This window comes from Nilaparvata lugens, unplaced genomic scaffold (assembly GCF_014356525.2).
Source record: "Nilaparvata lugens isolate BPH unplaced genomic scaffold, ASM1435652v1 scaffold3898, whole genome shotgun sequence".
In the NCBI taxonomy this organism is placed as follows: Eukaryota; Metazoa; Arthropoda; class Insecta; order Hemiptera; family Delphacidae; genus Nilaparvata; species Nilaparvata lugens.
The window spans coordinates 1-26,442 of NW_024090493.1; the positions used below are offsets into that span (position 1 = coordinate 1).

A 26,442-nucleotide genomic window follows, 5' to 3' on the forward strand; every position below is an offset into this window, starting at 1 on the left:
ATCTTTTCCTCTCCCTAGCACATTCACAAGCAGCACCACGAGTGGACGGCTCCAATCTCAGTTACCGCCATCTACTGTCATCCCATCGAGCACACATTCAGCAATCTGTTGCCGCCCTTCCTCGGGGTAAGCTCCAGCATAGATAAACGACATGGTGTTTTGTATCAAGTTTAGATGATACTGTATCATGTGTGGTGATACTGTATCCAAAATGTGGTGATACCTTAGAGAAAATATAGCTTAAGGGCGGTTGCAGACGAACCACATTCGTATGTAGGATGTGGGACCGTCATACCACAGATCAATATGACTAAACGCCCTAACGCAGAGAGACTTTCACACTACATTCGAGAAAACGCTCATTAGTGCAACAGTAATGTTAAGGTGCGTACAGATATACGCGCCGCGAACATGAGCGATTCACTTTTAATCAGCTGATGCCAAGCTTTTTATATCTTTACCTTACCGTTTCTGTAAAAATGCAGATATAGTCAGGTGATTAAAAGTGAATTGCTCATGTTCGCGGCGCGTATATCTGTACGCACCTTTATGTAATGTTCAGGTTGTAGGTTATGTTGAGGTGATTTCATAATAGTGTTTCATCGTGATAAAATTTGTAGAACCAATATTGATATTGTGGAATCTTTCCATAATTGAAAAAACTATTTGAAATTGTCAAATTCCACTTTAATAAACACAAAGTTCACAGGACATGAAATCATGTAAATCGTGCAAACTTTGTGTTTATTAAAGTGGAGTTTGACAACAATTGTCAATTTGAAATTATTTCAAATAGCTTTTTTTAATTTTTCATATATTTTTCATTTTCCCATGGAACACCACTCTAGATCTTCGGTTCAAGTTTTTGGCGCGCACTTTTGAAATTAATTTCCATCAAAGAGTGTCGTAAAGTAACTGCGAAAATTGACAAAGGCTGCTGTAGTATATTATCAAAATAATTATTAAAATTATTTTATGATTCAAAGCAATAGTAAACATTCAAATCAAGTAGCTGGTGCTGGTGCCAGATGAAAGAATACTTTATAAGTTCTAGGTTGGCTATGTTGTAAATGGAAACATTTTATTATTATTGTTATTATCATTATGTTGTCAGGACAGGTGATTTTCCATAATATTTCAATAGACAATAGTTGAGCTGGTATTGCAGAATGATTCAATGTGGAGAAAGCAGAAGATAGCTTGTTTTGCCTGCGCATGCGCAGAGAAGCAAGCAGACTACAATTCAATCGACCAATGAGAGCTCTTCAAATGTTAATTGTCACAATTTACCAGGCTTCGACTGTGGGGCAGGAATTTGTTACTGGAACTAGTTTCTGGTCAAAATTGTTCCCATGGGACACGGAACTTTTTCCCGGGTAAATTGTGAATCGTACAATTTACCACCTTTCATTTTTCCAGAATGGGCCCAATATGAAGTACACATTAAAGTACCAATTACAATTAACTACCGAGCTATCTAATATAACCTACAAATTTGAGGTAAAATTCAAGGGAACACTATCACAGCGACTGCGATTGTAGTACAGAAGCTAGGGGAAGCGTGGTGCTCAAACCAGTGGTACCACAATTGCAAGGAAAATAATCGCTACCACAGCGCACAACGCCATGTGGAAGTATCAGAGCCACTGCCATGCCTGCCAATGCATTTCATATGCGCTGCGTTTGTGGTACCACAGAAGGAAAATAGTAGCTCCCACATCCCACATGCGATTGTGGTTCGTCTGCAACCGCCCTAAGAAAATATTCCATGGTGTTGTGTACAAGTTGAGATGATACTGTATCATATTCTGTTAATACTGTATCATTCAGGGTGATACAGTAACATTTTGTGGTGATACTAATAAATAAATAATTTTATTTCCATCATAAATTTCACTTGACATTCATTTCAAGTTTTGGAAATTATATGACCACTTTGACAAGTTGTGTGGTCATTACTGTATCATTAATGGTGATACCATACAGAAAAGATAGCATAAGAAGATAATTATCCTATGGTATAGGTCATTATTATGTTCCAAATTGCATGCCGATTTCTTGTTTGCTCAAGCCGATTACTGTCGACTACTGTCTATGTTTTAATTCGTATTTTCTTTTGTCTGTCTGTATGTATGTAACGCATTTACGGCCAAACGCGTTGTTAGAATTCTATGAGATTTGGCAGGAATATTCTTCCTTTTTTAACTACGCGTCGATGTATACACAAGACTTTTTGAAATTTTTCATTTTGAGGATAATATAAAAGGAAAAGTAATCTCCTCCATACTACGATATCACTATATATATCATCTACTCGAAGATAGGATTAATCAGACTATAGAATTATTCATAATCAATCAGCTGACAAGTGGATTATTCATTGCATGCATCACACACATGTCTGGAGGAGCCGGTGAACAAGTGACAACAGATACTTGTGGATGAGAAAACTGCGCGAGGTCTACTGTTCACAGAACTACTAGTATTACTATTTTTGCCGGGTGAGAGTGTAAGAACGGCACAATATGAGAGACTACCAGCATCACATAGCTCCACGAAAAAATCTGGTGTGGTACACTCACACAACTTTCCTTGCTCATTGAACTGTTAGCCCCGTTCTTAAACAAGAATAATTTAGGGGAATAACATAATGACGATTGGCGGCAACATAATTATTTGAAACTACGATCAGACTTCTGTATATGTGTATAATTATATAATTGTTTTCAGAGTACTTTTTCCTTTGTGTAAATTGTGAAATTCGATGATTTTTTTAAAAGTCATCAAAACAGCTGTTATCAAGAATATTATGGAGCTGAGCTCCATAATATTCTTGAGAAAAATGGCAGATAATTACAAAAAACCATGTTTTTCACGATTTTCTCAAAAATTACTTGATCGATTTTTTTTCAAATTCATACCCTGTATACCTAGTTATTTATCAGCTCTATCAACTGGCATGAGTATTTTTCCTGGGAAACTAATGGGGGGTCCACCCCATCCTTGAGAAATGGACTTTGTAACCTCCTTCTCGTGCACGAGGTAGGTAGGTAGAGCAGTTTATAAAAAGAACACAGTCATAGTCGAGATATTTCATCTGTAGAACAGCTCTTTTGACGTCTTTTGAAAAAATCTGGTGTGGCGCACTCACACAACTTTCCTTGCTCATTGAACTGTTAGCCCCGTTCTTAAACAAGAATAATTTAGGGGAATAACATAATGACGATTGGCGGCAACATAATTATTTGAAACTACGATCAGACTTCTGTATCATATTCTGTTAATACTGTATCATTCAGGGTGATACAGTATCATTTTGTGGTGATACTAATAAATAAATAATTTTATTTCCATCATAAATTTCACTTGACATTCATTTCAAGTTTTGGAAATTATATGACCACTTTGACAAGTTGTGTGGTCATTACTGTATCATTAATGGTGATACCATACAGAAAAGATAGCATAAGAAGATATCCCATGGTATAGGTCGTTTATGTTCCAAATTGCATGCCGATTTCTTGTTTGCTCAAGCCGATTACTGTCGACTACTGTCTATGTTTTAATTCGTATTTTCTTTTGTCTGTCTGTATGTATGTAACGCATTTACGGCCAAACGCGTTGTTAGAATTCTATGAGATTTGGCAGGAATATTCTTCCTTTTTTAACTGCGCGTCGATGTATACACAAGACTTTTTGAAATTTTTCATTTTGAGGATAATATAAAAGGAAAAGTAATCTCCTCCATACTACGATATCACTATATATATCATCTACTCGAAGATAGGATTAATCAGACTATAGAATTATTCATAATCAATCAGCTGACAAGTGGATTATTCATTGCATGCATCACACACATGTCTGGAGGAGCCGGTGAACAAGTGACACCAGATACTTGTGGATGAGAAAACTGCGCGAGGTCTACTGTTCACAGAACTACTAGTATTACTATTTTTGCCGGGTGAGAGTGTAAGAACGGCACAATATGAGAGACTACCAGCGTCACATAGCTCCACGAAAAAATCTGGTGTGGTACACTCACACAACTTTCCTTGCTCATTGAACTGTTAGCCCCGTTCTTAAACAAGAATAATTTAGGGGAATAACATAATGACGATTGGCGGCAACATAATTATTTGAAACTACGATCAGACTTCTGTATATGTGTATAATTATATAATTGTTTTCAGAGTACTTTTTCCTTTGTGTAAATTGTGAAATTCGATGATTTTTTTAAAAGTCATCAAAGCAGCTGTTATCAAGAATATTATGGAGCTGAGCTCCATAATATTCTTGAGAAAAATGGCAGATAATTACAAAAAACCATGTTTTTCACGATTTTCTCAATAATTACTTGACCGATTTTTTTTTCAAATTCATACCCTGTATACCTAGTTATTTATCAGCTCTATCAACTGGCATGAGTCTTTTTCCTGGGAAACTAATGGGGGATCCACCCCATCCTTGAGAAATGGACTTTGTAACCTCCTTCTCGTGCATGAGGTAGGTAGGTAGAGCAGTTTATAAAAAGAACACAGTCATAGTCGAGATATTTCATCTGTAGAACAGCTCTTTTGACGTCTTTTGAAAAAATCTGGTGTGGCGCACTCACACAACTTTCCTTGCCGTTATGAAAATTTATCACCTGACGCTAGTGTACACGCGAATCTCAAGTCTCCTATTCTAAGATCCAAGCCAGCTGGTGACAGGGCAATAACGCTGGATACACACGAGATCTGCTATCTCTTCATAGTGAATGATTTAATAGAATCAACAGTTGCCAACAGTTTGCAATTGAATAATCACATTTTCTCAAATTTCAAGCTTATTTTCAATTTTAAGTTAAAATGTTACTGGACATTAATTGAAGAGATTTTCATGCTGAATCTTTTCAACTCAAAATTTTCCGTTTAAATTATATCTGAGACCTGATAATTGGAAATCTAAAATCAAACTTTGTATAGATGGGGTGGAGCTCCTGAAATTTTTACAGATATGAGACTTGTGGCAGTTGATATAGCTTATCAATGACTATTTTAGGTATGAATTTGATCAAAATCGTTGGCCATTTTAGCCGCCATCTTGAATTGCATTTGATCGAAATTGTTCCGTGTCGGATCCTTATAGTGTAAGGACCTTAAGTTCCAAATTTCAAGTCATTCCGTTAATTGGGAGATGAGATATCGTGTACACACACACACACACACACACACACACACACACAACACACACACACACACACACACACACACACACACCACACACACACACACACACACACACACACACACACACACACACACACACACACACACACACACACACACACACACCACACACACACACACACACACACACACACACACACACACACACACCACACACACACACACACACACACCACACACACACACACACACACACACACACACACACACACACACACACACACATACAGACCAATACCCAAAAACCACTTTTTTGGGCTCAGGGGACCTTGAAACGTTTAGAAAATTCGGGTACCTTAATTTTTTTCGGAAAGCAATACTTTCCTTACCTATGGTAATAGGGCAAAGAAAGTAAAAATCATCGAATTTCACAATTTACACAAAAGAAAAAGTAGGTACTCTGAAAACACATATAAAGTAGTATATGTAGTATACACATTTAGTACACACATACACGTAGTATAAGTAATATAGGTACACATATAAGTAGTATACTCTTTATACACATATAAAGTAGTCTGATCGTAGTTGCAAATATTTTGCCGCCAATCGTCATTATGTTAATCCCCTAAATTATTCTCGTCTAAGAATGAGGCTTACAGTTCAATGAGCAAGGAAAGTTGTGTGAATGTACCACACCAGATTTTTTAATAATGTAGAAATATAATCAATCAGAAAAATATTCAATTTCAATTATAGCCTAATTTTTTTGATTTAATTATTGAAAAAATATTTTCTTGGCAAATAAAATATAATTGATTATTTTAAACACGAACAGTTAAAATATTACAACAGATATACCAGTATCAGCTATCTATCCTGCATGGAAGGCAGTGGCATTGCAGAGAATTGGCAACGCTGTACTCCTATCTTTCTTCACCGCCATTATAACGTGGACCTCACTATAGACCGTTTGTGGGTTTGTTCGACGATGAATTTCGATTGCTTTTATCAATGTACTTCAAATTCCCAACACATATTCTTTGAGCTATTATACAGATCGAGTTTGTTGACCAACAACAAAATTGGCTCACTCCTTCGTATTTTTTGGCGATGTAACAGTATAACATTGAAAGTGCATAAGACAATCATTATGCCGCTTCCACACTCTCGCCAAGTGCTCACAAATAATGACGAGAGTGTGGATGCCTTCGATTTTTGTCCAGGCGAGCATCCACAAATATATCCCATCCAGGCACTCGTCACATTGCAGTGTGGATGGCAAGCGACTTGGCGAGAGTGTGGACAAGGCATTATAATAATAGATTTATACTTTTAGATCACCTGTCAGCTGGATTATTAATTACATGCAGCAATTAATAACAAAATGAAACTTGAACTATTTATCTTGTATTTCCACTGCCTTCAATAGAACATCTGACAATATCAGCAGCATCTTGAGAGCGAGTTCTCCAGCCCGGGGAGCTCACTAGTTTAAGGGCCGAGACACACGAGGCAGTTTCTCATACGAGTAGACACGGCATGACATTACAGGAAGCTCACTGATTGACTGATTCTCGATACGTCAACCCAATCACACAATCGGAGAGCTTTCTGTCCTGTCGTGCCGACACGTCTGAAAAACGCCTCGTGTGTTTCATTGAATGAATAAATTTGGAATTCTTCATCTTGTTTGTGATTTAATAAGATAGCAGTTCATCGAATGTGGAGTTGAATGTAAATTGCTGTAAATTTTTACTGAATCTTATTAGTTTCAGGAAGTGATTGATTAATTGGTACAGTCTGGGTCTTAATTTAATTTAGTCCAATTTAAGTCACCATGAACACAAAAATAATACAAGGTTGTGACAGACAAAAACAATAACTATTATTTCTAAATAGAAATTGAAATATATTAGCCAATTTTTGTTTATTGTAGAACGCTAGTCTTTCAAATCGATTTCATTGTTCATCCAGTGTTGAAATTCAATTAGTCTGTAAGCTGTGCGAACCCTTCACCTGGCTTCAAGATGTCCGCTGGCCTCGCTGGCATATTTTAAAATAATACAATTATTTTTCACTTTCATTTCTCTTTAGATAGTCGTTTGCCCGGTTTCTATATTCTACAACACAGTCTCAGTAATAGTAGGTTATATTCACTGTGAGAAGATTTACAGAGTAGAAAGTGAAATTTCGTCCCCGAAGATTGTATGTTCCAAGTTTTTGAAACTGAATTAATCATGGAAAAAGTAATTAAAATGAGATTAATATCTAGAACATCATACTTTGGGTAGTTATGAACACTTTGGTGGTAGAATCGATCCGATATCTCTCACTATAACTGAATAGAAATCTATACAGAGTGTTTCAGAAGTAGTGTCGAACATTTTAGGGTATTGTTCCTGGATGATAGGAGACTACAAATGTTGTATTTGATGTGTCCAAAACTCAGCGGTAATATTTGCAATAAAAAATTTTAAATAGCTGCCATTTTGTTTTTTTCACTTAGGAATTTTTATCTCAAGAACGAAATGTTGTATTTATCTGAAATTTGGCATGAATATTTATGCTATAAAGACTCAACTTTAAAAAATAAAATAAAAATTTTTCAACGTGAATTTTCAAAATGGCGGCCATTTAAAATTTTTGATTGCAAATTTCCCGAAAACCGTTCACAAGAGACAAAAAAGTTAGCAAATTTTATCAAAATTCCAAGGATACTTCTGAAACACTCTGTATAAAAGAATTTACCAGTTATGACCGCCATCTTGAATTTATCAATTATGAAAAATATTATTCGTTGCTTTTTCATGAATATTCTCATTTGGCTGGTTGTAAAGAGGAGATTGAGACCATTTTCAAGTCTTTATCATGAAGTAGTCGTGAAAAAGCAATTTTATAGTTCAGTTTTAATGATAGTTAATTGGCTCAGCGGCTACAATGGCATCATAAAAAATCATAACTCCAGAACAAAAGGTGATAAAAGCTTGAAACAAACGGGATTTGATCATAAATTCTATTTCAAAGAAGTTTTGTTTGGCACTTTATATCCAAAAATTGTCATTGAAAGTAGTTATTCAGAAAAATTTCTCGTGATAAATTGAATGTTTTTGAAAAGTGAATTTTTCTAGGTTAAAATCATTGGGAATGTGTAATAACAAACTTGGTAGAATAGTTCATTGTGATTCGTTTTGCGTTTATTAGAGGTCTATGGATGTTAACCATTTAGCCCAGTCAATGAAGGTCCAAAAAAGCAATTTCGATCCGAAAATTAAATAAAAGCTGAATTTCTCACCATCGATAGAACCCTCCCAAAGGGTCATTCCCCCAAAAGTCCCAAGAAATCCCCCTGGAGCTTTTCCCCCAGCCCCCTAAAACATGAAAAATGCAGGTAATCACGGAAAATCAAATATCTCTGTGACCATTGATCGTAAAGAGTTCTATTATATGTCATTCGATTCGTTACATTATGGACTACAATATTAGCACTATTCATTTTTTCAATAAAGCAAACAGTTTTCTTGATAAAATAATATAAATGTAAAAATTTAGGGGGGTTGCGATTTTATTTTTTTGTTTTCTCCGATTAGCTTCGAAGCAAGTGATTTAAAAGAAAAATGAGCCTCATAATTAATGTAGCCACTTCCATTGCAAATCCACTGATCTACATTGTTACGTATTTGCGATTTGATTTGACGCCGTGGAAGGGGAAACAGCCGACGCGGTACAGCGCGGCTGACTCTCTTCTCCATATTAAACAGTAAACAGGAAATCAATTATCTCTGTAACCATTAATCGGGGAAAGATCTATCATATGTCATTCCATTCGTTACATTATTGACTACAATATTAGTCGTATTCATCATCTCAATAAAACAAACAGTTTCCTTGATTAAATAATATTCATGATAAAATTTAGGGGTTTTTCGATTTGATTTTTTTGTTTTCTCCGATTAACTTTGAAGCAAATGATTTTAAAGAAAAATGAGCCAAATTATTAATGTCGGCAATTTAATGTCAAATCCATTGATGTGTATTGTTATGTATTTGCGATTCGATTTGACGCTGTGGAAGGGGAAGCAGCCGACGCGGCACGGCACGGCTTACTCTCTTCATCATAGTAAACAGTAATATACCTAGTAGGCCTACTGCTTTCCAAGTTGCATCTTACACTATGGCGCTCGAAACAGTCAATTTCGTCTATTGTCTTGACATGCGCTGAAACTAAATTCTCACTTTTCAATTCTCTAAATTCTAAATATTATAATTTTCGAGATTCAACCAAGTTGATTACAGCAATTCAGCTGTCATTGCTGGTTTAGGAAATCAATATTTTCTACGTGACCAATTATTATAATGCCACTATTACAATACAGTCATCATTATTGATGTCTATGTTTTGATTGAAATGTGATAATTAACTCATCATTTTGTTGTTATACAGGGTGATTCATAATTATGGTAAAATATTTTGATACGTGATAGTAGAGGTAAAAATAAGAAAAAAAGTTCATATAAACATATATCCATAAACGCTTCATTAGCGAGCTATACAGAGTGAAAGATTTCGCCCGGAATTCAGTTCCTCTGGTGAAATACACCGATGCTGAATTGTTTGGGGACTAGTTTTTGAAAAACTTATGCTGGATTCATATGGAAAAATATCTGAAAAATTGAATAAAACTAGTCTGGAAGCTGTAGTGTGAGTAGTTTTTGAGAAAAAAGTTGAAATATGCAAAAAATTTAAGTAGAAAAACACAGACTTCTACGTTTGATGCCCAATAACTTTCTTTAATGACCAGTAAACAAATATTTTTTCGCAATAAAAATTGTAGAGAATTTAATTCTGAAAAGAATTATGTAAGCTGTGTAAACTAAATTCAAATAAAAGTTGAATAAAATGTATTCTTATGTAGTACATTACACCATAAAAATTTGCTGTTTTATGCAAAATTTCAAGTCAAGTTGAGTTGTTCAAAGGTGTATAATCCAGTTCTTTCCTTTATTATTATTATAGAATATGTGGTAGTTTGAATATTGAATTTATGTTGTTTATGTGTAAAAATGTTGCAGTTGACAAAAGTGGGCGCTTGCGTTTGGTTTGTGGCCTACATAGTTGTGTTCACAGCCGATTCTCTGTACTGTGGCCTAGTCGACATGAAAGTCAACCGACTCAGTCGGCTGTTCTACATCAATCTTTTCAGGTGAGCTTGCAACAAACTTGAAATAACTAGTAGTTTCAAAGTCTGATTTTTACAGTAATTTTGGCGTTCGAAAGAGACTCCTTTTGCTTTTGTATTATCTTTAGGATGCAAAGTTTCAAAAAAAATCATGTATATATGTCGACTTGAAGTTCAAAAAGGAACATATCTGTCAAATTTCATGGAAATTATTGCCGCGGCTCGCCGTAAATGCGGAACATAAATATAAACATATCAACATAAAGATAAATGCAAAACCGTCGACTTGAATCTTAGACCTCACTTCGCTCGGTCAATTAGTTGTATGCAATGACGCATGCAATTAATAACTGAATGTTTATGTTTATGTTTTTGAAGGGACGGATTCAAAGATCCAAAGGTTCAAAGAACCTCACACGTCAACCGAAGCTTATTGTGTGTCCCAAAGTATGTTAGTTAGGCAATCCAACTCCTGTGTCCTTTACAAGATCCAGGAGTTTTTTCCCTATACTAACATCCTATTCCTCACCTGGTTGCTTGCAGCCAGAGCCCTTCTTCTAGCTCCAAGACTTTCGCAATCCAGTATGATATGCTTAGCAGTTTCTTCAGACTGATTACAAAGCCTACACATCTGGCTTTCATTTCTGAGTTCAATTGTGTTGAGATGTTTCCTGAAGTGGCCGTGTCCAGTTATCAGGGCAATCAACTGCTTGACCTGACCTCTACCCAGACTCACCAGCTGGTGAAGCGAGGGCTTGTGTCTGCCAGCAGCCTTTTTCCAAGTGCTTGACCAGGGTGACCCTGCCATTGCTGGTGATGTAAGTCCCTGGACCATTTACTTATTGTGTGGAAGGCAGTTGTTTTGCTTATGCCATAGCCTGGCTCTGGGCCAAAGAATGGCATACTGGAACCCCGCTTAACAAGCTCATCTGCACGCTCGTTACCTCCTATGCCTACATGGCCAGGTACCCAACCAAGATGCACAGAGTTGCGTGCTGCAAGCCTGCTGAGTGCTTTGTGGCACTCCCTCACCAATTTGAATTCATTGGAGTCAAGAGCCTTGAGGGTTGCCTAATATTATGTTATTCCCTTAAATTATTCTCGTTTAAGAATGAGGCTTACAGTTCAATGAGCAAGGAAAGTTGTATGAGTGTACCACACCAGATTTTTTAGATTATAAAATTCTGAATTAAAAATGAGATCATTCATAACTCTCTATCTCCAATGAGTATTGAGGTGAAAGAGGAGATGCGGAAAAGGCAATGAGGAGAATGAACTGTAGTATGATGAAATTCGAGCATTGTGTCAAAAGTTATGAGTGTTTGAAATTTTGGGGGTATCCTAGGTGTCCTACAAGATTTGAAGACCAATATCAGGGAAGAAATTGCTAACATAACGCCTGCAATGCTGGCAGGAGTCATGACAAACGCCAGAAATCGGTTTAATCAGTGTATGGAGAATGAGGGATGTCACCTATTTGATTTGGTATTCAAAACTGATTGAAACAAAACTTTATATATGTGTGTAGAAAAAATAAATACAAACTTTCTGATCCATACAAAGAGTTTTATTTACTTTTAAATAAAGAAAGTTTCACTGCCGCACTCTACAGATCAAATAAAATAAATAAATGCTTTATTCAACCAATTAAAATGAATTACATTACAAATACATTCAAAAACACAAAAGCATTTCATAATCATCAAACATTCAATAATAAAATAATAAATAAACAGAACCCTATGTGTAGATAAAATAAATACAATATTAAAAAATAAAATAAAATATGATATAATAATGAATGATAATAATAATGAAAGGTAAGTGCTCCTAAAGAAACATTAATGGTTCATCCCTCTTTAAGCATAATGCTTGTGCTGAGGGATGAGTCGCTTAACATAATAATTTTATCTTGGACTACAGTACAATAAACCAGAACACATTCAAACAAACCGGAATATCATTCAACAAAACAAAAAACTAACTACAATAAAATAAACTAAAAAATCCTTCAACAAAACTAAAATAAACTGAATCAATTGTGTTCTATTTTAACACTATTTGTTATGAATATTGTAAATATTAAACCAATATTTAACAAAACAAGAAGGATAATTTTTAATCAACAAAGAACTAAATTTACAATCTATTTTGGTATAAACAAAATCATACCTATTTATATCTAATCGAATCTTATAAAAGAAAATAAATAAAATAATTTTCTTCATTATTATAATTGTTCTTTCAGAGTCACTGAAAATTGAATGAATCTGGTATATAAAAACAAAATAATGATAATGGACACAGTGAGAAAAACTAACAGAATGCATAGAAAGAATAAAAAGCAACAAAGAAAAGACTGTCATGCACTTAATCCTCAATTTTACCGTACGGTATTGGAACATTAATGATGTAAAAGAGAGTAAGTAAACATAAAGGCCTTGTAAATACATCAATCTTCAATTTTGCCTCATTTCAAAGAAACAACGGACACCATTTTTGAATATAGAAAAGCTTGGTGCAGAGACTATTGATAGAGGAAGTTGATTGAATAAACGGGCCCCCCTGGAAAAAGCATGATTTGCAGCTGCAGTAGTCCTGAGACGAGGCTCCTCAAGGGGTTCTCTAATTTGTCTTCGTGCACCATACATGTGCACCGCAGATAAAGGAAAAGTATGTGGTCTCAAATAAATAAATTTCAATAATTCAAATTCAAACAGATGTGGTATACTAAATACCAGAAATTCTCTGTATAGATATTCAGAAGGGAGTCTTATTGGTTTTTTAAGACCAATATTTATTAGTTATTTTAAATGAAAATAACAAACGAGTTAGATATATAGTCGTGATGCTGATATTCTGTTGTATCTTTTTGAGAAAATAGTTTTGATGCAAATAAATGAATGAATGACTCATTTGTTTGTAGTTGCAGTCTGCAGGAGGAAGTAGACGCGCGTCTACAGCCGCTCTTTTGTTGTCTGCTTGCTGTGCGCATGCGCTGTTCGTTGAGCGCACCTTCGCCTCTCCGCTCTTCCATCTGGTGTTCGTCAACTTGGCCTCCAATCTGCTGCTATTTAGCCCCGCCCCCGATCATTCGGTCTTCGGAGAGTACACCAAACTCGAGTTGGAACTCGTTTGAAACTATAGTACAAACTCTAAAGTCTGGTTTTCACTAGTAGAGTTAGTGGTCGAGTTACTGGCATACCAACTCTACCGAGCTAACTCAACTATTCTTACTTGGTCGAGTAGGTGAAGTGTGTTGTCTAGTGAACAGAACTAACCTTAAAATGTCAATACGAAACATTCATTATTGCCGTTCAGCCAAACCAGTTTTACATAAAGCATTGAAATATGCTTAAACTGATAGTTTTAAACATTATTGATATGTTCTTAAACTTAATAGCCTATGGCACGACTCTACTCTACTAGTTCGAGACTGTTTTGATTAGCATAGTAGTGGTAGAGTAGAGTGAGAAGAGATGCGGTGGTGGGGGAAGGCAAGTGGTAGAGTACTATCCCACTCTACTCTACTAGAAACTAGTACTCTACCAACAACGTTTGCATTGGGAGAGTTTTCAAGATAGTAGTCGTCTTATCAAAAATACCTTATTCATGTGTTCAACAATACAAAATCCATTTCACGTTCTATAGTGAGGTCCACGTTATAATGGCAATGGAGAAAGATAGGAGAACAACGTTGCCGAACCTGTCTTGTCAATAGACCTTAGCTGATACAGGTTTATTAATGTAGTCTAATATTAACTGTTCATTTTCGTTTAGAATGATCAATTATATTCTATTAAGCATTAAATTATATTTTAGAATAATTTCATAATGAATTTTTATAATTATGATGCAATATTTTGTTAATTAATGATTAATTCTACATTGTTAAAAGACGAGTTGGCAACAGAGCAAAGAAAGAAAGGGATCAGCTTTGTTGAATGATAGACAAGGATTGCAATACAATTATTGCCATTATAACGTGGACCTCACTATAGCGTTGAAGATAATTACCAGTAAGAATAGAATTCAATGATGAATCATCATATCAATCTACAAACTGAAGAGTTTCACAATAATTTCGAGCAAAGAAATGTGATGAAATATGCGAAAGTTGAGTTATTACTGTAATGTTTTCACATGAAACGGTGAAGTTTGGGCCTTCAGTTGTCCATTCTCAAAAAGGGTATCGAGGATTTCTACACTTGACTGTAGAGGAGAACATCGTTGCCGATTCTCCACCTTGCCACTGCCTTACATACCGGTATATCTGCACTGATACTTCCATAGCTGATACTGGTATATCTAAAGTGATATCAATTATTCATTCTTGTTTATAATAATCACTTATATTTTATTCGTCAATAAAATATATTTTTTAAATAATTAATTTGTATAATTAAGATCAAATATTTTGTTAATTAATTGACCGAACGAAGTGAGGTCTAAGATTCAAGTCGACGGTTTGGCATTTCTCTTAATGTTCAAATATTTATATGTTGCGCATTTATGGCGAAACGCGGTAATAGATTTTCATTAAATTTGACAGGTATGTTCCTTTTTAAACTGCGCGTCGACGTATATACAAGGTTTTTGGAAATTTTGCATTTCAAGGATAATATAAAAGGAAAAAGGAGCCTCCTTCATACGCCAAGAGTAAAAATCAGACTATAGAATTATTCATCATAAATCAGCTGACAAGTGATTACACAGATGTGTGGAGAAGCCAGTCTATTACTGTATTTGTATAAGGTCTATAGAAACTATTTTCAATCAAAGACATTAAAGAGGTATGCATCTTTAAGCTGGGTTTACACCAAAGTTATTAACAAAATGGTTATAACTTAATCCTTATAGATTCTATTAGATTGAACGGATGTTGACAAACACATAATATGTTCATCATGTGTATGATAAGTTTTGTTCAATCTAATATAATCTAAAAGGATTGAGTTATTAACATTTTTTAAATAAATTTGGTCTAATCGCAGCTTTAAGGTCTTTGGTTTCAATATTTTGTTTTGCAGTCATGGTATTGGTATTATTATGCGTGCCCATCAGTATCAATATTCTCACATTCGAAAAAACTAATTTAATAGGTGAATAAAAATAAACAGATGAACTAAATAATGCTGGAAAAATTATAATATTTTTGATTCTAAAAAATTAATTTTCATCAGATAGAAAGATCATCACGGAACTGGATGAATTATATCATATGGAATACAAATTCAAACGTGAACTGAGTTTGTTAACATTGAAAACAGTTGACATCTGGTACTTGTGGATGAGAATACTGCGTGAGGTCTACTGTTCACAGAACTACTAGTTGTTGTATTTCTATATTGTCAAAAACTTTGCAGAGGTTGAAAAGGATGCGCTATCTGATTTGTTGAATGATTGACAAGTAGAGCAACACTTTGATTCATAGATTTCATGAAATGACAAATCTCCCAGATTTGGTTGATGTTCGGGCTATGGATAGAGGTTGACCTAACAAGTGCCGTGCTATAATATGAGACTTAGGGATTTTCGCCTTAGGGCAGCTGTTTTTCCCACATTTTCTTGGCGTGTCCCAGTGGGCTTCACTTTAGTGATCCCTTTTATTGACCGAAGCGAAGCTGAGGTCTTAGTTTCGACTCGATCGACTTTTGTCTGTTTGTTTGTTTGTATCGCAGTTATTGTCCGATTTGGATGAAATTTGGTATGCAAGTTCTTTGAAACAAGGCACAGAAACGTATGTGTGACGATTTTTGATAAGACCTCCGGTTTTAATATAAATTGTGCCGCTCTAAAATGTGCTGTATTGAATGAATGGTATCGTTAGAATGCTATCAATAGAGGACAAGAGTTGTCAGCGGTGAACCTTGAAACGTCTGAGCCGCTCCAAATCATACTGTATTTATTAATTGAAGAAAACTTCTCACTTGATTGTACCATTTCTTCTCTTTTCAACACGATATTTCCCTGTTTCATAGATAAATAGTTTCTAGACCTACCGAACCGGCCGGAGACATCACAGCTTAGTTAGCTCTTGTTTTCACTTTAGTATGAGATCGGAAACCGTCTTTTGAGCATAAACATTCGGCATAGGCATAAAAAGCCGCCATAACATTGAATCCACTTTTCATGAAAAACATTATTAGCAACCTTCTGTCATTGTCAACAACAAACCCATGTTATTTAGAATCATTTCCGTCTCACTATCGGCAAAAACTCTGTGAATGTGGGCTTTATTTCGAGAACATTGATTGTCGGTCAACTTTTACAATGTAGAATCTACTTTACAAGAAGTGTTGTGACCAGACATGCTATGCTCATCAGCGCCACCATCCAGTTTTGTGTTGGCAAGTGGTAACACTGCTTCTTATCAGAAGGCAGTGACGATGACGAAGGCACATGCAATCGCCATTTTGTTTTAGACTTTCCTTCTTTCTTCATTCGTGTTTACATTGACTATGCTATGAATTTGCTAGTTTTGCCACTGTAATTTTAATAAAATAACACTTATAGGGGTTGCTCCGCACCAAATCGTTGTTACAATGATGCCAAAGGCTTTCGCACGTTTCGTTTTCCGTCTGACGTACATTATAGACGTACCAAGTGGAAACCAACTTCCGACTTCTAAGACTATGTGAGGTGAGTTTTACACATTTTATGACTTCAACTTATATTTTTCTGTAACTATAAGTTGAAAGTTGAAGAAATTAAAAATCTCTAATCTGAATTAGAAATTGATCCATCATAACCTAGTTTTACAACTTTGAAAACGCTGAGTAACTTGTAGGTTATAATTTGGGAAGCATGCCTTATGGTAGCTTATTTCAATTTTTTATAAGAGAAATGATTTCACATTATATTATATCAAAAAATAGATTTTACTACTATAGTTTCAATGAAGTTATGGATTATTATATGTTAGCACTAACAACTTTATTATGTGATAAACAGTCAATCTTTGCAATGAGCCCTTCATGGCCTAAAAGCTTTGCTTTAGTACAGTAAGTTAATTTCTTCACCCAATAATAGTCTTTCTTAGTAGCCTATATTAAAATTACTTTGTAGTTGATTTTAATAAGTACCCTAATGAGTTTAATCACATATATTTATGCATATTACTTTCTTGGTAAATTATCGAAAGTAGTGAAAGTACAATAACTAAAAGAAAGTGTGAATTTGTAAATTTAAACCGTGTTGGGTAAAAGCTCTGAATCACTTGATGCCGAATCATTATTATTTATTAACTAACTAACTGTTAAACCCAATAACTCTGTCCAAACAGGCATGCGCCGCTCATGCTTGCTACAATTTTATTAGTACGAATTCAGTTGATACTGAACTTGTTGACTGTTTGTTTCGGAAGTAATTGACTGTATCCATGCAGATCTCTTGCCTATTCTAGAATCTTGGGCATAGTCTATCGCTTACTTTTTGTCTCACAGTCAGAAGACTGCCAGGGAAAACATGATACGCTGGCAATGAAGCCAAATACAGCACTGTAATAAAAAAAAATACCGTATGCCATCTTCGCTAAGAAAATATTGTGTTTTAGTGAGTTCCTAGAAGTGTTAAATTGTCAAAAAATAGTTGAATATTAAAAATAGCTCCAAGTTTTCCAAAAAAATGGATATGGTACAACCAAGTTGCTAACGATGCAAAGTATCTGGGTATGATGACCTTGGACGTGAAGCTTCGCTGAAGGCTCACGCCAAGAAGAAGAGAGAAGATCTTGGAAAGAATCTTTATTGGCTGAGCGGAAGATTCTCCAACTTTTCAATCAGAAACAAAGTACTCCTGTACAAACAGATATTGAAGCCAGTATAGACGTATGGTTTACAACTTTGGTAGTGTACCAAAGACAGCAACATCAATGACATACAATGATTCCAAAACAAGGTGCTGAGGAACAATGTGGATTCTCCTTAGTATGTCAGGAACAGCGATCTTCATGGGGACCTGCACGTTGATCTGATGTCTAGAGGGTGCGATTTAATTGATAAACTGACGCTAGTGTTCACGCGCATCTCAAGTCTACTATTCAAAGATCTGAGTATATCGTGTACACACACACACACACACACACACACACACACACACACACACACACACACACACACACACACACACACACACACACACACACACACACACACACACACACACACACACACACACACACACACACACACACACACACACACACACACACACACACACACACACACACACACACACACACACACACACACACACACACACACACACACACACACACACACACACACACACACACACACACACACACACACACACACACACACACACACACACACACACACACACACACACACACACACACACACACACACACATGATGCCAAAGGCTTTCGCACGTTTCGTTTTCCGTCTGACGTACATTATAGACGTACCAAGTGGAAACCAACTTCCGACTTCTAAGACTATGTGAGGTGAGTTTTACACATTTTATGACTTCAACTTATATTTTTCTGTAACTATAAGTTGAAAGTTGAAGAAATTAAAAATCTCTAATCTGAATTAGAAATTGATCCATCATAACCTAGTTTTTCAACTTTGAAAACGCTGAGTAACTTGTAGGTTATAATTTGGGAAGCATGCCTTATGGTAGCTTATTTCAATTTTTTATAAGAGAAATGATTTCACATTATATTATATCAAAAAATAGATTTTACTACTATAGTTTCAATGAAGTTATGGATTATTATATGTTAGCACTAACAACTTTATTATGTGATAAACAGTCAATCTTTGCAATGAGCCCTTCATGGCCTAAAAGCTTTGCTTTAGTACAGTAAGTTAATTTCTTCACCCAATAATAGTCTTTCTTAGTAGCCTATATTAAAATTACTTTGTAGTTGATTTTAATAAGTACCCTAATGAGTTTAATCACATATATTTATGCATATTACTTTCTTGGTAAATTATCGAAAGTAGTGAAAGTACAATAACTAAAAGAAAGTGTGAATTTGTAAATTTAAACCGTGTTGGGTAAAAGCTCTGAATCACTTGATGCCGAATCATTATTATTTATTAACTAACTAACTGTTAAACCCAATAACTCTGTCCAAACAGGCATGCGCCGCTCATGCTTGCTACAATTTTATTAGTACGAATTCAGTTGATACTGAACTTGTTGACTGTTTGTTTCGGAAGTAATTGACTGTATCCATGCAGATCTCTTGCCTTTTCTAGAATCTTGGGCATAGTCTATCGCTTACTTTTTGTCTCACAGTCAGAAGACTGCCAGGGAAAACATGATACGCTGGCAATGAAGCCAAATACAGCACTGTAATTAAAAAAAAATACCGTATGCCATCTTCGCTAAGAAAATATTGTGTTTTAGTGAGTTCCTAGAAGTGTTAAATTGTCAAAAAATAGTTGAATTTTAAAAATAGCTCCAAGTTTTCCAAAAAAATGGATATGGTACAACCAAGTTGCTAACGATGCAAAGTATCTGGGTATGATGACCTTGGACGTGAAGCTTCGCTGAAGGCTCACGCCAAGAAGAAGAGAGAAGATCTTGGAAAGAATCTTTATTGGCTGAGCGGAAGATTCTCCAACTTTTCAATCAGAAACAAAGTACTCCTGTACAAACAGATATTGAAGCCAGTATAGACGTATGGTTTACAACTTCGGTAGTGTACCAAAGACAGCAACATCAATGACATACAATGATTCCAAAACAAGGTGCTGAGGAACAATGTGGATTCTCCTTAGTATGTCAGGAACAGCGATCTTCATGGGGACCTGCACGTTGATCTGATGTCTAGAGGGTGCGATTTAATTGATAAACTGACGCTAGTGTTTACGCGCATCTCAAGTCTACTATTCAAAGATCTGAGTATATCGTGTACACACACACACACACACTCACACACACACAGACCAATACCCAAAAACCACCTTTTTGGACTCAGGGACCTTGAAACGTATAGAAATTTGGAAATTGGGGTACCTTAATTTTTTTCGGAAAGCAATACTTTCCTTACCTATGGTAATAGGGCAAGGAAAGTAAAAATTGGCTCAATTAGTCTTTATACTAAAAATTCTTGTGTGGCTCACTCATACAACTTTCCTTGCCGTTAATTGATAAACTGATGCTAGTGTTCACGCGCATCTCAAGTCTACTATTCAAAGATCTGAGTATATCGTGTAGGCTACACAGACGCACACACACACACACACACACACACACACACACACACACACACACACAGACCAATACCCAAAAACCACTTTTTTGGACTCAGGGGACCTTGAAACGTATAGAAATTTGGAAATTGGGGTACCTTAATTTTTATTGGAAAGCAATACTTTCCTTACCTGTGGTAATAGGGCAAGGAAAGTAAAAGCTGTAGTATTGAAACGATTAAATATATAGAATAGCTATAGAATATAAATATAGAAAGCTATATTATAGAAGTTAATACCGAGATCCAGATGCCACCTTTAGGGCCGAGACACATGAGGCGTTTTTCAGACGAGTCGGCATGGCTCGACAGGACAGGAAGCTCTCCGATTGGCTAATTGATTTGAGGTATCAAGAATCAGCCAATCGGAGAGCTTCCTCTTCTGTCGAGTCGTGCCGACTCTTCTGAAATACGCCTTTTGTGTCTTGGTCCTTGGGCTAGTCAATCTTAAGGATGATGTTGAGAAATGAATGAGCCCTCATTTTTGATAGTTTACAAATCACCGAGTTTTTGGTGGATTAATAATATTCACGATATTTGGTGTATAATATAATAAGTTGAAATATTCGCAAGGAATACTTGGATGAAAACATTTTTGAAGCGGTCACCCATCCAAAAGCAGTACCGAATGCTTGCAGAAGCTCTTATAAAGCACTTGGATCTCTATCATTTTTGCAATCCTAGAGTTTTCTCTCTTTGGAATCTGTTTGCCAGTTGTATGTATTTTTTCTATCAACAGAAAATAGTTATTTTTATCTAGTTCAGTTAAACCTGAGCTCCTCGCTATGCTATACACATCTACAAAGTTGCCACTATTGATTATAATTTTCACTTGTAAAAGAATTAAAAATGTAAATGTGCTACATTCACACACATCTTCAATGCGTACATTTTGTATTTAATACCAAACTTATAGAAATTACAGAAATTATAGTCACTGGATGACATGCATCTTTCATGCTTCTCTATTAGACTTTTGATTGTTAATCTTGTAAAGGTAGTCATTTTGTATTGATTTACCTACCATTTTTACTTGTAGAGATGCTTCTTATCAACTTATTATTGTATTAGATGATTGAATTGTTTCATGCAAGAAGTGTATCAGACCATCTAATAGTTGCAATCTTATGTTTAAACACTATTTTGATAATAATGTTCTTCTAAATTTCATATAAATATGCATTTATGGCATATAAATTATCTACTGAAATTATTCCTTCAGTGCTTTTTGGTCACTTTAGCTATTCAAAATTTAAAGTTTACACATAGAAATCACAGAATGTTGATAATTGGATAAAAATGGTCTAATGCCCCTTTTGCATGGAGCAATTCAACTACATAGCATCTTCAAGCTATTGTCAAATCCAATGGAAAAATAAAAGAAAGATTTACAAAAAAAGTTAAAAAAGATTTACTAGAAAAAATTACAAATAACAAAAAAAATGAAAAATTTAAAAAAATATAATAGAATAAAAAAATACGAAAAAAGATTTACTAGAAAAAAATACAAATAAAAAAATGAAATAAAAAATTACAAAAAATAGAATAAAAGAAAAAAGATAAAAAAGAAAAAAGATTTACTAGAAAAAAATACAAATAAAAAAATGAAATAAAAAATTACAAAAAATAGAATAAAAGAAAAAAGATAAAAAAGAAAAAAGATAAAAAAGAAAAAAGATAAAAAAGAAAAAAGATAAAAAAGAAAAAAGATAAAAAAGAAAAAAGATTTACTAGAAAAAATTACAAATAAAAAATAAAATAAAAAAAATACTAAAAAATGAAAATGGAAATAGAAATGATGAGAAAAATACTAATGAATGTAAAAATTGTGTTTTTAATATAGAAAAGATAATGAAAAGAAACTGTGTTACATGCATATTCTATGCTTCACCTATAGATTACTCAATTCACTGTTACAACTGTTCAATGCTCTATTGATTGTTAATTTTGTAAGGACAGAATTATTGTCTAATGATTTTCCTTCTTCTTCTTATGTAAAAGATGCTTTCTATTAACATATTATTGTATAAGAGAATTGCTTGATCCAAGAAGGGTATCATTCCATACTCAATTAGATGCAATCTCATATTAAAAATTTTCTGATATGAATATTCTTCCAAATTTCATGAAAATATGCAGTTATGGCATTTTAATTATCTACTGAAATTATTCCTTCAGTACTTTGGTAACTTGAGATATTCAAAATTAAGATACACTCATAAAAATCATAAAAATGTTGATAATTGAAATTAAAATGGTGTTATACCATCTTGCATAGAGCAATTCTCAACTATTAGCATCTTGAACCTATCATTGTAGAAAATGGAAAGTAATTGTAAGCTATTACTTGCATCTTCTATGCTTCATTTCTGCACTAATCCATAGTTATTACATTTCCAATGCTTCCTCAATTAAAAGTCAATTAAAAATGTGGAAGAAACCTGTTCAAAATATATTTTGTAGATGTGTATACCATGGCGTGCTCTAGCTATTATGATCAGATCACATCAAATCAGATTTTCAAATATTTTATTTGAGACTTGCACTTGGTACTCCTATTGAAAGGGTGACCACTCATGGTCAGTCAAATTAACTCCAATTTATATTCTTGAAATTCACTCCACAGTCGTTCAGAATATTCCTGAAACTAAAGTTCATCCATTTCTCATCATTATCTCTCTTATGCATCATATTATATTGTATTCTATCCATGCACAAGCCTAAGTCTCATTAGAGCATCAATTTCAGCAACGATAGACGATAAAAATAATTATTGACCGAGCGAAGTGAGGTCTAAGATTCAAGTCGACGGTTTGGCATTTCTCTTAATGTTTAAATGTTTATATGTTGCGCATTTACGGCGAAACGCGGTAATAGTTTTTCATGAAATTTGACAGGTATGTTCCTTTTTTAATTGCGCGTCGACGTCTATACATCGTTTTTAGAAATTTTGCATTTCAAGGATAATATAAAAGGAAAAAGGAGCCTCCTTCATACGCCAATGTTAGAGTAAAAATCAGACTATAGAATTATTTATCATAAATCAGCTGACAAGTGATTACACAGATTTGTGGAGAAGCCAGTCTATAGCTGTATCTCCATAAGTTCTATAGTTTCAATCAGGTACTTGTGGATGAGAATACTGCGTGAGGTCTACTGTTCACAGAACTACTAGTAAAAATCTTTTGAGATTCTGTGGTATTGATACAAGATAAAATAATTCTATTTCAGACGGTTTGTCTTGTAGAAAAGCTACTTGACATAACCTTACATCAATGATCAAACTAAATTTGAATGATGGGTGTGGTACAGAGGCGAACAAGACCTAACTCTGGCTAGTAAAGGATATCGTCATCTCATTCAAACACAAGCAGATCCTGACACCCATATGGATGTATGGAATACAGCTGTGGGGCTGTGCCAGCAAGAGCAATGTGAATGTTACTCAACGGTTCCAGAACAAAGTTTTGAGGAACATCGTTGATACTACAAGCTCCATCCGAAACGCCGAGATTCACATAGATCTGGAGGTGGAGTTGGTCTCATCGGAAATTGGGCGCTTCGCACGCAAGCATGCAGACAGGATACAACGGCATGAAAATGAAGAGGTCGTTCTCCTACTTGACAACACACTTATGCTGCGCAAATTGAAGGGGACAAAAACTTTCAAGTTGTGTAGTGTTGTGGAGTGAAAGTGTCAAAAGCAGAGCAGTGTATAGTGTGAATGTGTTTATACATATCTGTATTGCATCCTTTTTACTATGCTGTATTTGGCTTCATTGCCAGCATATTATGTTTCCTGACAGTCTTTGAACTTTTTGACATGTGAAACAAAAAGTAAGCGATAGGCTATGCCCAAAATTTCAGAACAGGCAAAAAATCTTCATGGATTCAGTCAGCTAGTTCCGAATCAACTCAATTTGTACTAATCAAATTGTAGCAAGCAATGGCGAAATAGCATGATCACTGCTGATATGATGACTGACAATGGAACTACCCATTGTAAATGAACAAACCCAAAGTTCAACTCTAAGCTTTGACCTAGTACCTCGAAATTCTGCTGTAATTACTATTCTTCAGAGCAGCTCTAATACTTTCATCATTCAATGTTCATTATCAATTTTTTACCAAAGTGGCATGCCTTTTTATTTTAAATTCACTAAACCTGCACATATAATATTGATAACCTTGTTTCGACTCATAGTTCTTATAAAATATAGATTAATTACTGCATGAAAAGTATTGCTTCCTATTGAAAACTTGTAATGCTCTTAATTTATGTTACAGGAACGAAAATATTGATTCATTATTTAGGGTGTGTGCACAAAAGTAAATCGAGGTTGAGTAGTAAAGGAAAGTGCTAAAAAGTCGTAATTCTGCCTCCTGAAGTATATCTTCATTTTATTTCATTTCACCAAGAACGCCTGATGTTTCAAGTTGCAGCGTTCTTGAGAGGATATGGATAAAAACCTAAGACCGTTCAGACCGCTGAACTCTCTCTGTGTGCACACACCCTAAACATGCAAAAAGTCCCTCAATATAATAATGCTTTTCCACTCTTCCATTTTGTTTACTATTTAATTCGTGGATAAAAGTTGACTATAAAAAAAATATTAAAACTTCAAGGGACATTTATCAGACATTACAAAACTCTAGTGAGTGTAGTTAGTTCAGCTTTCGCAAGTAAATTTTTAAAATTAATAGTCAATTAATCCTCTTTCTTGTTTTCAAATATTTTTTTCTTACTCTATTATTATTCCTCGTATTTATTTTTGTTTCATATTCTATTTTAATTTGTATTCGTTTCTATTTTTTATTATGTTTTAATTTCATATTTTGTTCTCATCTATTTATTTCTGATGTCCAGGTGGAGACAATATAGTGGGTTTGGGTCCGCCACACTTATGGTTTATGACATAATGATGTATTATTGGTATTCCAGCTCAGTCTGTCTGTCCAATGCCACTCCTGGAAGCAGGTGCCAACATGATTATCTGTTGCTGATTGATTGATTGATTCAATGTTATATTATTATGCCGCACCTACATATTGGCCCAACGTCGGCCAATGTGTGGATGGCTGATTTGCCAGCGCTGGCCTTCTTTGGCTATCGCTCCGATTTTTTACGAGCGGAGGCCAGCCCAACGAAGGCCAACCAAGGCCAGTGCTGGCAAACCACTCATCCACACTTCTCTACTAATGCGTTCTGTTTCCTGCTTTGTTGTCTCATTTGCTGTTTTTTCTGAGTGATTGACTTGCTATAGGCCTAATTGCTACTATTAATCAGTTTTGTGATATTTTGTTATTGATTTTTATCGTATTCATTCCAGTTGATATTTTCAATTTCTATCATGGATATGTCGCTGGCTACCGCTGGCCTTGATTGGGCACGCAGTGTGGACGCAGCCATGGACCAACGCAGCCAAGCTTACCAGGCTGGGCCAGCGACTCGACCAATATGTGGAAGCAGGACTGAAATTTTTAAACAGGTATGATGATTATGATTTTTGAAGGGACGGATTCAAGGATCCAAAGGTTCAAATAACCCCACACGTCAACCGAAGCTTATTGTGTTCCCAAGTAGTATATTAGTTAGGCAAACCAATACCTGTGTCCTTTACAAGAACCAGGAGTTTTCCCCTATGCTAACATCCCATTCATCACCTGGTTGCTTGTCGCAATCCAGTGTGATATGCTTGGCAGTCTCTTCAGACTGATTAGTCCTCGCGACCTACGTGAGTTCCACTCCTGGCCTTCGTCGAAGGTCCTTCCACTGAGGAAGGGGTGGCTAAGCTGCCTCTAGAGCGCCCGGCCACCCTTGACGCAGCCTCTTGATCCACATTTGTACCTGGAGTTTCA

General features: G+C 35.2%; 1 protein-coding gene across 1 annotated transcript; it reads left to right on the forward strand.

Moving 5' to 3' along the window:
- Nucleotides 1–7: 7 nt before the first annotated feature.
- On the forward strand, nt 8–26,072 carry LOC111052246 (the record flags this gene model as incomplete). The annotated part of the gene is given in 3 exon segments (XM_039444261.1): nt 8–126; nt 10,245–10,375; nt 25,914–26,072. A coding segment is annotated over 1 exon segment (138 nt), but the record flags the coding sequence as incomplete, so codon positions are not given.
- Nucleotides 26,073–26,442: the final 370 nt, after the last annotated feature.